Source organism: Brachycentrus maculatus, unplaced genomic scaffold (genome assembly GCF_059751285.1).
Source record: "Brachycentrus maculatus isolate JH-2025_06_01 unplaced genomic scaffold, ASM5975128v1 h1tg000126l, whole genome shotgun sequence".
Classification (NCBI taxonomy): domain Eukaryota; kingdom Metazoa; phylum Arthropoda; class Insecta; order Trichoptera; family Brachycentridae; genus Brachycentrus; species Brachycentrus maculatus.
In genome coordinates this window covers 932,071-944,150 of record NW_028280879.1, presented here as the reverse complement: position 1 = coordinate 944,150, position 12,080 = coordinate 932,071, and the positions used below count along the sequence as shown (strand labels likewise).

At 45.5% G+C, this 12,080-nt stretch overlaps 1 protein-coding gene across 1 annotated transcript in view; it reads left to right on the top strand.

The window, feature by feature from the left end:
- LOC148309376 (uncharacterized) overlaps positions 1-12,080 on the top strand; it is a 125,225-nt gene that overhangs the window by 88,286 nt on the left and 24,859 nt on the right. Inside the window, exons 33-34 of the mRNA XM_088260181.1 lie at positions 23-6,472; positions 6,562-12,036. Coding sequence (XP_088116307.1) covers positions 23-6,472; positions 6,562-12,036 — 11,925 coding nt within the window. The remainder of the gene's footprint in view (positions 1-22; positions 6,473-6,561; positions 12,037-12,080) is intronic.

The window sequence follows — 12,080 nt, the reverse complement described above, 5'->3', positions numbered from 1 at the left end:
AAATAAATTTATTTTATTTCAGACCAAACACATCCATCACTGTTCCAAACTACACAGCCAACACAACAAATCAAACAAACACACCACACTGATACACACATACACACTGATGAATTAAACACTCAAAAAATCAATAACTTTGTAGTTAAAAGCACATATTTGGAAGAACTACCAGAAGAAGTAACAGCTAGCACCGTTGAAATCGACAACGGGGTTTGCAAAACGAAGATAATTAAAAAACGGGTTATTCGAAAGAAAATGGGTCCAAAAGAAGAGCTCACTACAATAATCACTACGCTGGAAGACGACGAGGAACCTAAAACCTGCGTCGAGGTGACTGAAAGGACAATCGATGAAGGGCTACAAGATTTGGAGCCATTGAGCACGCGCCTTGGCAGGGCAGTGCTTGTCGAGGAGTTACCCGAAGAAGTAAAAACTAGCACTGTTGAGACCGCCCGCGGTGTTCGCAAAACGAAGACAGTTAAAAAACGGGTGATTCGAAAGAAAATGGGTCCAAAAGAAGAGCTCACTACGATAACCACTACGCTTGAAGACGACAAAGAACCTAAAACCTCCGTCGAGGTGACTGAAAGGACAGTCGATGAAGGGCTTCAAGATTTGGAGCCATCGATCACGCGCCTTGATAGGGCAGTTCTCGTCGAGGAATTACCCGAGGAAGTAAAAACTAGCACAGTTGAGACCGCCCGCGGTGTTCGCAAAATGAAGACAGTTAAAAAACGGGTTATTCGAAAGAAAATAGGTCCAAAAGAAGAGCTTACTACGATAACCACTACGCTTGAAGACGACAAAGAACCTGAAACCTCCGTCGAGGTGACTGAAAGGACAGTCGATGAAGGGCTTCAAGATTTGGAGCCGTCGAACACGCGCCTAGACAGGGCAGCTCTTGTCGAGGAGTTGCCCGAGGAAGTTAAAACCAGCACAGTAGTGACGGATCATGGGGTGCGCAAAAAGAAGACAGTTAAAAAACGGGTTATTCGAAAGAAAATGGGTCCAAAAGAAGAGCTCACTACGATAACCACTACGCTTGAAGACGACAAAGAACCTGAAACCTCCGTCGAGGTGACTGAAAGGACAGTCGATGAAGGGCTTCAAGATTTGGAGCCCTCGACCACGCGCCTAGATAGGGCAGTTCTTGTCGAGGAGTTGCCCGAGGAAGTTAAATCCAGCACAGTAGTGACGGATCGAGGGGTTCGCAAAACGAAGACAGTTAAAAAACGGGTTATACGAAAGAAAATGGGTCCAAAAGAAGAGCTCACTACGATAACCACAACGCTTGAAGACGACAAAGAACCTGAAACCTCCGTCGAGGTGACTGAAAGGATAGTCGATGAAAGGCTTCAAGATTTGGAGCCATCGACCACGCGCATTGACAGGGCAGTTCTTGTAGAGGAGTTACCGGAGGATGTAAAAACTAGCACAGTTGAGACCGCCCGCGGGGTTCGAAAAACGAAGACAGTTAAAAAACGGGTTATTCGAAAGAAAATGGGTCCAAAAGAAGAGCTCACTACGATAACCACTACGCTTGAAGACGACAAAGAACCTGAAACTTCCGTCGAGGTGACAGAAAGGACAGTCGATGAAGGGCTTCAAGATTTGGAGCCATCGAACACGCGCCTAGACAGGGCAGCTCTTGTCGAGGAGTTGCCCGAGGAAGTTAAAACCAGCACAGTAGTGACGGATCGTGGGGTGCGCAAAACGAAGACAGTTAAAAAACGGGTTATTCGAAAGAAAATGGGTCCAAAAGAAGAGCTCACTACGATAACCACTACGCTTGAAGACGACAAAGAACCTGAAACCTCCGTCGAGGTGACTGAAAGGACAGTCGATGAAGGGCTTCAAGATTTGGAGCCGTCGACCACGCGCCTAGATAGGGCAGTTCTTGTCGAGGAGTTGCCCGAGGAAGTTAAATCCAGCACAGTAGTGACGGATCGAGGGGTTCGCAAAACGAAGACAGTTAAAAAACGGGTTATTCGAAAGAAAATGGGTCCAAAAGAAGAGCTCACTACGATAACCACTACGCTTGAAGACGACAAAGAACCTGAAACCTCCGTCGAGGTGACTGAAAGGATAGTCGATGAAAGGCTTCAAGATTTAGAGCCATCGACCACGCGCATTGACAGGGCAGTTCTTGTAGAGGAGTTACCGGAGGATGTAAAAACTAGCACAGTTGAGACCGCCCGCGGGGTTCGAAAAACGAGGACAGTTAAAAAACGGGTTATTCGAAAGAAAATGGGTCCAAAAGAAGAGCTCACTACGATAACCACTACGCTTGAAGACGACAAAGAACCTGAAACTTCCGTCGAGGTGACAGAAAGGACAGTCGATGAAGGGCTTCAAGATTTGGAGCCGTCGACCACGCACCTAAACAGGGCAGTTCTTGTTGAGGAGTTCCCCGAGGAAGTTAAAACCAGCACAGTAGTGACGGATCGAGGGGTTCGTAAAACGAAGACAGTTAAAAAACGGATTATTCGAAAGAAAATGGGTCCAAAAGAAGAGCTCACTACGATAACCACTACGCTTGAAGACGACAAAGAACCTGAAACCTCCGTCGAGGTAACTGAAAGGACAGTCGATGAAAGGCTTCAAGATTTGGAGCCATCGACCACGCGCATTGACAGGGCAGTTCTTGTAGAGGAGTTACCGGAGGAAGTAAAAACCAGCACAGTAGTGACAGATCGTGGGGTTCGCAAATCGAAGACAGTTAAAAAACGGATTATTCGAAAGAACATAGGTCCAAAAGAAGAGCTTACTACGATAACCACTATGCTTGAAGACGACAAAGAACCTAAAACCTCCGTCGAGGTGACTGAAAGGACAGTCGATGAAGGGCTTCAAGATTTGGAGCCATCGATCACGCGCCTTGACAGGGCAGTTCTCGTCGAGGAATTACCCGAGGAAGTAAAAACTAGCACAGTTGAGACCGCCCGCGGTGTTCGCAAAATGAAGACAGTTAAAAAACGGGTTATTCGAAAGAAAATGGGTCCAAAAGAAGAGCTTACTACGATAACCACTACGCTTGAAGACGACAAAGAACCTGAAACCTCCGTCGAGGTGACTGAAAGGACAGTCGATGAAGGGCTTCAAGATTTGGAGCCGTCGAACACGCGCCTAGACAGGGCAGCTCTTGTCGAGGAGTTGCCCGAGGAAGTTAAAACCAGCACAGTAGTGACGGATCGTGGGGTGCGCAAAACGAAGACAGTTAAAAAACGGGTTATTCGAAAGAAAATGGGTCCAAAAGAAGAGCTCACTACGATAACCACTACGCTTGAAGACGACAAAGAACCTGAAACCTCCGTCGAGGTGACTGAAAGGACAGTCGATGAAGGGATTCAAGATTTGGAGCCATCGACCACGCGCCTTGACAGGGCAGTTCTTGTAGAGGAGTTACCGGAGGATGTAAAAACTAGCACAGTTGAGACCGCCCGCGGGGTTCGAAAAACGAAGACAGTTAAAAAACGGGTTATTCGAAAGAAAATGGGTCCAAAAGAAGAGCTCACTACGATAACCACTACGCTTGAAGACGACAAAGAACCTGAAACTTCCGTCGAGGTGACTGAAAGGACAGTCGATGAAGGGCTTCAAGATTTGGAGCCGTCGACCACGCAACTAAACAGGGCAGTTCTTGTCGAGGAGTTCCCCGAGGAAGTTAAAACCAGCACAGTAGTGACGGATCGAGGGGTTCGTAAAACGAAGACAGTTAAAAAACGGGTTATTCGAAAGAAAATGGGTCCAAAAGAAGAGCTCACTACGATAACCACTACGCTTGAAGACGACAAAGAACCTGAAACCTCCGTCGAGGTGACTGAAAGGACAGTCGATGAAAGGCTTCAAGATTTGGAGCCATCGACCACGCGCATTGACAGGGCAGTTCTTGTAGAGGAGTTACCGGAGGAAGTAAAAACTAGCACAGTTGAGACCGCCCGCGGAGTTCGCAAAACGAAGACGGTTAAAAAACGGGTTATTCGAAAGAAAATGGGTCCAAAAGAAGAGATTACAACGATAACCACTACGCTAGAAGACGACAAAGAACCTAAAACCTCCATCGAGGTGACTGAAAGTACTGTCGAAGAAGGGCTTCAAGATTTGGAGCCATCGACCACGCGCCTTGACAGGGCAGTACTTGTCGAAGAATTACCTGAGGAAGTAAAGACCAGCACAGTAGTGACAGATCGTGGGGTTCGCAAATCGAAGACAGTTAAAAAACGGGTTATTCGAAAGAACATAGGTCCAAAAGAAGAGCTCACTACGATAACCACTACGCTTGAAGACGACAAAGAACCTGAAACCTCCGTCGAGGTGACTGAAAGGACAGTCGATGAAGGGCTTCAAGATTTGGAGCCGTCGACCACGCGCCTAGACAGGCCAGCTCTTGTCGAGGAGTTCCCCGAGGAAGTTAAAACCAGCACAGTAGTGACGGATCGAGGGGTTCGTAAAACGAAGACAGTTAAAAAACGGGTTATTCGAAAGAAAATGGGTCCAAAAGAAGAGCTCACTACGATAACCACAACGCTTGAAGACGACAAAGAACCTGAAACCTCCGTCGAGGTGGCTGAAAGGACAGTCGATGAAGGGCTTCAAGATTTGGAGCCGTCGAACACGCGCCTAGACAGGGCAGCTCTTGTCGAGGAGTTGCCCGAGGAAGTTAAAACCAGCACAGTAGTGACGGATCGTGGGGTGCGCAAAACGAAGACAGTTAAAAAACGGGTTATTCGAAAGAAAATGGGTCCAAAAGAAGAGCTCACTACGATAACCACTACGCTTGAAGACGACAAAAAACCTGAAACTTCCGTCGAGGTGACTGAAAGGACAGTCGATGAAGGGCTTCAAGATTTGGAGCCGTCGACCACGCGCCTAGATAGGGCAGTTCTTGTCGAGGAGTTGCCCGAGGAAGTTAAATCCAGCACAGTAGTGACGGATCGAGGGGTTCGCAAAACGAAGACAGTTAAAAAACGGGTTATACGAAAGAAAATGGGTCCAAAAGAAGAGCTCACTACGATAACCACTACGCTTGAAGACGACAAAGAACCTGAAACCTCCGTCGAGGTGACTGAAAGGACAGTCGATGAAGGGCTTCAAGATTTGGAGCCGTCGACCACGCGCCTAGACAGGGCAGCTCTTGTCGAGGAGTTGCCCGAGGAAGTTAAAACCAGCACAGTAGTGACGGATCATGGGGTGCGCAAAAAGAAGACAGTTAAAAAACGGGTTATTCGAAAGAAAATGGGTCCAAAAGAAGAGCTCACTACGATAACCACTACGCTTGAAGACGACAAAGAACCTGAAACCTCCGTCGAGGTGACTGAAAGGACAGTCGATGAAGGGCTTCAAGATTTGGAGCCATCGGTCACGCGCCTTGACAGGGCAGTTCTCGTCGAGGAATTACCCGAGGAAGTTAAAACTAGCACAGTTGAGACCGCCCGCGGTGTTCGCAAAATGAAGACAGTTAAAAAACGGGTTATTCGAAAGAAAAAAGGTCCAAAAGAAGAGCTTACTACGATAACCACTACGCTTGAAGACGACAAAGAACCTGAAACCTCCGTCGAGGTGACTGAAAGGACAGTCGATGAAGGGCTTCAAGATTTGGAGCCGTCGACCACGCGCCTTGACAGGGCAGTTCTTGTCGAGGAGTTGCCCGAGGAAGTTAAAACCAGCACAGTAGTGACGGATCGAGGGGTTCGCAAAACGAAGACAGTTAAAAAACGGGTTATTCGAAAGAAAATGGGTCCAAAAGAAGAGCTAACTACGATAACCACTACGCTTGAAGACGACAAAGAACCTGAAACCTCCGTCGAGGTGACTGAAAGGACAGTCGATGAAGGGCTTCAAGATTTGGAGCCATCGACCACGCGCCTTGACAGGGCAGTTCTTGTCAAGGAGTTACCCGAGGAAGTTAAAACCAGCACAGTAGTGACGGATCGAGGGGTTCGCAAAACGAAGACAGTTAAAAAACGGGTTATTCGAAAGAATATGGGTCCAAAAGAAGAGCTCACTACGATAACCACTACGCTTGAAGACGACAAAGAACCTGAAACCTCCGTCGAGGTGACTGAAAGGACAGTCGATGAAGGGCTTCAAGATTTGGAGCCATCGACCACGCGCCTTGACAGGGCAGTTCTTGTCGAGGAGTTACCCGAGGAAGTTAAAACTAGCACAATAGTGACGGACCGAGGGGTTCGTAAAACGAAGACAGTTAAAAAACGGGTTATTCGAAAGAAAATGGGTCCAAAAGAAGAACTCACTACGATAACCACTACGCTTGAAGACGACAAAGAACCTGAAACCTCCGTCGAGGTGACTGAAAGGGTCATCAGTGAAAAGCTTTACGATATCAAAGACGCTGAAATCCCCGAAAATCCAGAATGTGATGCAGAAAGTTTTAATGACGAATACCGTACCACAACACAATACACACAAATTACACATTATAAAAAACAAAAACAGTGTACGAAATCAGGTATAATATTTTATGTTTCTCTGTCCAGTGAACTTTCAAGAAAAGAAAAATGTAAATATTCATGTTTTTTTTATTACTTATTATTTCAGAAAACTACACCCCGCTTAAATCACTTACGCAAACACTTACACATGATACACAAGAATCCAATACAAACAAATATTTAGAGAGTGTCGAGGCGTTCCAACCAATCACTCATAAATCAACACTCATAACTCCTGGAGACGAAGACATTAAATATATCTCATCTGAAAGGATAACCACAGTCGACGAATCTCCAGAAGAGGTTATAACTACAGAAACCAGCGAAGGAAAACCGGTACGAAAAACGGTTAAGAAGAGAATCATTCGAAAGAAGAAGGGTCCCAAAGAAGAATTTACCGAAATTACCACCACTCTGGAGGATGATAAAGAACCGAAAACTACAGTGATTGTCACGGAAAATATTATTGACGACATGGCGGAGGATCTCACATTTAAAAAACCGAAACCAGAAAGCGTAACAGCGGTTGAAGAATTCCCAGAAGAAGTTACCACTACAGTGACGGAAACCAGCGAGGGGAAACCGGTACGCAAAACGGTTAAGAAGAGAATCATCCGAAAGAAGAAGGGTCCCAAAGAAGAATTCACCGAAATCACCACCACTCTGGAGGATGATAAAGAACCGAAAACTACTGTGATCGTCACGGAAAATGTTATTGACGAGATGGTGGAGGATCTCACATTTATAAAACCGAAACCAGAAAGCGTAACAGCGGTTGAAGAATTCCCAGAAGAGGTTTCCACAACAGTGACGGAAACCAGCGAGGGGAAACCGGTACGCAAAACGGTTAAAAAGAGAATCATCCGAAAGAAGAAGGGTCCCAAAGAAGAATTCACTGAAATCACCACCACTCTGGAGGATGATAAAGAACCGAAAACTACAGTGATCGTTACGGAAAATGTTATTGACGAGATGGTGGAGGATCTCACATTTAAAAAACCGAAACCAGAAAGCGTAACAGCGGTTGAAGAATTCCCAGAAGAGGTTACCACAACAGTGACGGAAACCAGCGAGGGGAAACCGGTACGCAAAACGGTTAAGAAGAGAATCATCCGAAAGAAGAAGGGTCCCAAAGAAGAATTCACCGAAATCACCACCACTCTGGAGGATGATAAAGAACCGAAAACTACAGTGATCGTTACGGAAAATGTTATTAACGAGATGGTGGAGGATCTCACATTTATAAAACCGAAACCAGAAAGCGTAACAGCGGTTGAAGAATTCCCAGAAGAGGTTACCACAACAGTGACGGAAACCAGCGAGGGGAAACCGGTACGCAAAACGGTTAAAAAGAGAATCATCCGAAAGAAGAAGGGTCCCAAAGAAGAATTCACCGAAATCACCACCACTCTGGAGGATGATAAAGAACCGAAAACTACTGTGATCGTTACGGAAAATGTTATTGACGAGATGGTGGAGGATCTCACATTTAAAAAACCGAAACCAGAAAGCGTAACAGCGGTCGAAGAATTCCCAGAAGAGGTTACCACAACAGTGACGGAAACCAGCGAGGGGAAACCGGTACGCAAAACGGTTAAGAAGAGAATCATCCGAAAGAAGAAGGGTCCCAAAGAAGAATTCACCGAAATCACCACCACTCTGGAGGATGATAAAGAACCGAAAACTACTGTGATCGTCACGGAAAATGTTATTGACGAGATGGTGGAGGATCTCACATTTAAAAAACCGAAACCAGAAAGCGTAACAGCGGTTGAAGAATTCCCAGAAGAGGTTACCACAACAGTGACGGAAACCAGCGAGGGGAAACCGGTACGCAAAACGGTTAAGAAGAGAATCATCCGAAAGAAGAAGGGTCCCAAAGAAGAATTCACCGAAATCACCACCACTCTGGAGGATGATAAAGAACCGAAAACTACTGTGATCGACACGGAAAATGTTATTGACGAGATGGTGGAGGATCTCACATTTAAAAAATCGAAACCAGAAAGCGTAACAGCGGTTGAAGAATTCCCAGAAGAGGTTACCACAACAGTGACGGAAACCAGCGAGGGGAAACCGGTACGCAAAACGGTTAAGAAGAGAATCATCCGAAAGAAGAAGGGTCCCAAAGAAGAATTCACCGAAATCACCACCACTCTGGAGGATGATAAAGAACCGAAAACTACTGTGATCGTCACGGAAAATGTTATTGACGAGATGGTGGAGGATCTCACATTTAAAAAACCGAAACCAGAAAGCGTAACAGCGGTTGAAGAATTCCCAGAAGAGGTTACCACTGCAGTGACGGTAACCAGCGAGGGGAAACCAGTACGAAAAACGGTTAAGAAGAGAATCATCCGAAAGAAGAAGGGCCCCAAAGAAGAATTCACCGAAATCACCACCACTCTGGAGGATGATAAAGAACCGAAAACTACTGTGATCGTCACGGAAAATGTTATTGACGAGATGGTGGAGGATCTCACATTTAAAAAACCGAAACCAGAAAGCGTAACAGCGGTTGAAGAATTCCCAGAAGAAGTTACCACTACAGTGACGGAAACCAGCGAGGGGAAACCGGTACGCAAAACGGTTAAGAAGAGAATCATCCGAAAGAAGAAGGGTCCCAAAGAAGAATTCACCGAAATCACCACCACTCTGGAGGATGATAAAGAACCGAAAACTACTGTGATCGTCACGGAAAATGTTATTGACGAGATGGTGGAGGATCTCACATTTAAAAAACCGAAACCAGAAAGCGTAACAGCGGTTGAAGAATTCCCAGAAGAGGTTACCACAACAGTGACGGAAACCAGCGAGGGGAAACCGGTACGCAAAACGGTTAAGAAGAGAATCATCCGAAAGAAGAAGGGTCCCAAAGAAGAATTCACCGAAATCACCACCACTCTGGAGGATGATAAAGAACCGAAAACTACTGTGATCGTCACGGAAAATGTTATTGACGAGATGGTGGAGGATCTCACATTTGAAAAACCGAAACCAGAAAGCGTAACAGCGGTTGAAGAATTCCCAGAAGAAGTTACCACTACAGTGACGGAAACCAGCGAGGGGAAACCGGTACGCAAAACGGTTAAGAAGAGAATCATCCGAAAGAAGAAGGGTCCCAAAGAAGAATTCACCGAAATCACCACCACTCTGGAGGATGATAAAGAACCGAAAACTACTGTGATCGTCACGGAAAATGTTATTGACGAGATGGTGGAGGATCTCACATTTAAAAAACCGAAACCAGAAAGCGTAACAGCGGTTGAAGAATTCCCAGAAGAGGTTACCACAACAGGGACGGAAACCAGCGAGGGGAAACCGGTACGCAAAACGGTTAAGAAGAGAATCATCCGAAAGAAGAAGGGTCCCAAAGAAGAATTCACCGAAATCACCACCACTCTGGAGGATGATAAAGAACCGAAAACTACAGTGATCGTTACGGAAAATGTTATTGACGAGATGGTGGAGGATCTCACATTTAAAAAACCGAAACCAGAAAGCGTAACAGCGGTTGAAGAATTCCCAGAAGAGGTTACCACAACAGTGACGGAAACCAGCGAGGGGAAACCAGTACGCAAAACGGTTAAGAAGAGAATCATCCGAAAGAAGAAGGGTCCCAAAGAAGAATTCACCGAAATCACCACCACTCTGGAGGATGATAAAGAACCGAAAACTACTGTGATCGTCACGGAAAATGTTATTGACGAGATGGTGGAGGATCTCACATTTAAAAAACCGAAACCAGAAAGCGTAACAGCGGTCGAAGAATTCCCAGAAGAGGTTACCACTACAGTGACGGAAACCAGCGAGGGGAAACCGGTACGAAAAACGGTTAAGAAGAGAATCATCCGAAAGAAGAAGGGTCCCAAAGAAGAATTCACCGAAATCACCACCACTCTGGAGGATGATAAAGAACCGAAAACTACAGTGATCGTTACGGAAAATGTTATTAACGAGATGGTGGAGGATCTCACATTTATAAAACCGAAACCAGAAAGCGTAACAGCGGTTGAAGAATTCCCAGAAGAGGTTACCACAACAGTGACGGAAACCAGCGAGGGGAAACCGGTACGCAAAACGGTTAAAAAGAGAATCATCCGAAAGAAGAAGGGTCCCAAAGAAGAATTCACTGAAATCACCACCACTCTGGAGGATGATAAAGAACCGAAAACTACAGTGATCGTTACGGAAAATGTTATTGACGAGATGGTGGAGGATCTCACATTTAAAAAACCGAAACCAGAAAGCGTAACAGCGGTTGAAGAATTCCCAGAAGAGGTTACCACAACAGTGACGGAAACCAGCGAGGGGAAACCGGTACGCAAAACGGTTAAGAAGAGAATCATCCGAAAGAAGAAGGGTCCCAAAGAAGAATTCACCGAAATCACCACCACTCTGGAGGATGATAAAGAACCGAAAACTACTGTGATCGTCACGGAAAATGTTATTGACGAGATGGTGGAGGATCTCACATTTATAAAACCGAAACCAGAAAGCGTAACAGCGGTTGAAGAATTCCCAGAAGAGGTTTCCACAACAGTGACGGAAACCAGCGAGGGGAAACCGGTACGCAAAACGGTTAAAAAGAGAATCATCCGAAAGAAGAAGGGTCCCAAAGAAGAATTCACTGAAATCACCACCACTCTGGAGGATGATAAAGAACCGAAAACTACAGTGATCGTTACGGAAAATGTTATTGACGAGATGGTGGAGGATCTCACATTTAAAAAACCGAAACCAGAAAGCGTAACAGCGGTTGAAGAATTCCCAGAAGAGGTTACCACAACAGTGACGGAAACCAGCGAGGGGAAACCGGTACGCAAAACGGTTAAGAAGAGAATCATCCGAAAGAAGAAGGGTCCCAAAGAAGAATTCACCGAAATCACCACCACTCTGGAGGATGATAAAGAACCGAAAACTACAGTGATCGTTACGGAAAATGTTATTAACGAGATGGTGGAGGATCTCACATTTATAAAACCGAAACCAGAAAGCGTAACAGCGGTTGAAGAATTCCCAGAAGAGGTTACCACAACAGTGACGGAAACCAGCGAGGGGAAACCGGTACGCAAAACGGTTAAGAAGAGAATCATCCGAAAGAAGAAGGGTCCCAAAGAAGAATTCACCGAAATCACCACCACTCTGGAGGATGATAAAGAACCGAAAACTACTGTGATCGTCACGGAAAATGTTATTGACGAGATGGTGGAGGATCTCACATTTAAAAAACCGAAACCAGAAAGCGTAACAGCGGTTGAAGAATTCCCAGAAGAGGTTACCACAACAGTGACGGAAACCAGCGAGGGGAAACCGGTACGCAAAACGGTTAAGAAGAGAATCATCCGAAAGAAGAAGGGTCCCAAAGAAGAATTCACCGAAATCATCACCACTCTGGAGGATGATAAGGAGCCGATAACAACAGTGGTAGTTTCCGAAAGTTTAACAGAGAAATCTCACGATAGCTCATTTGACACATTTGATAAACACAATTTAGCACACGAACAAAACAATGATGGTCTCACAAGAAGCACTCTTAATTACAAGACACACGATACACCATTAACTCATATGATTCAAGGTAAAAAATATGCACGAATGAAAAACGTTTAACCGGCTAATACT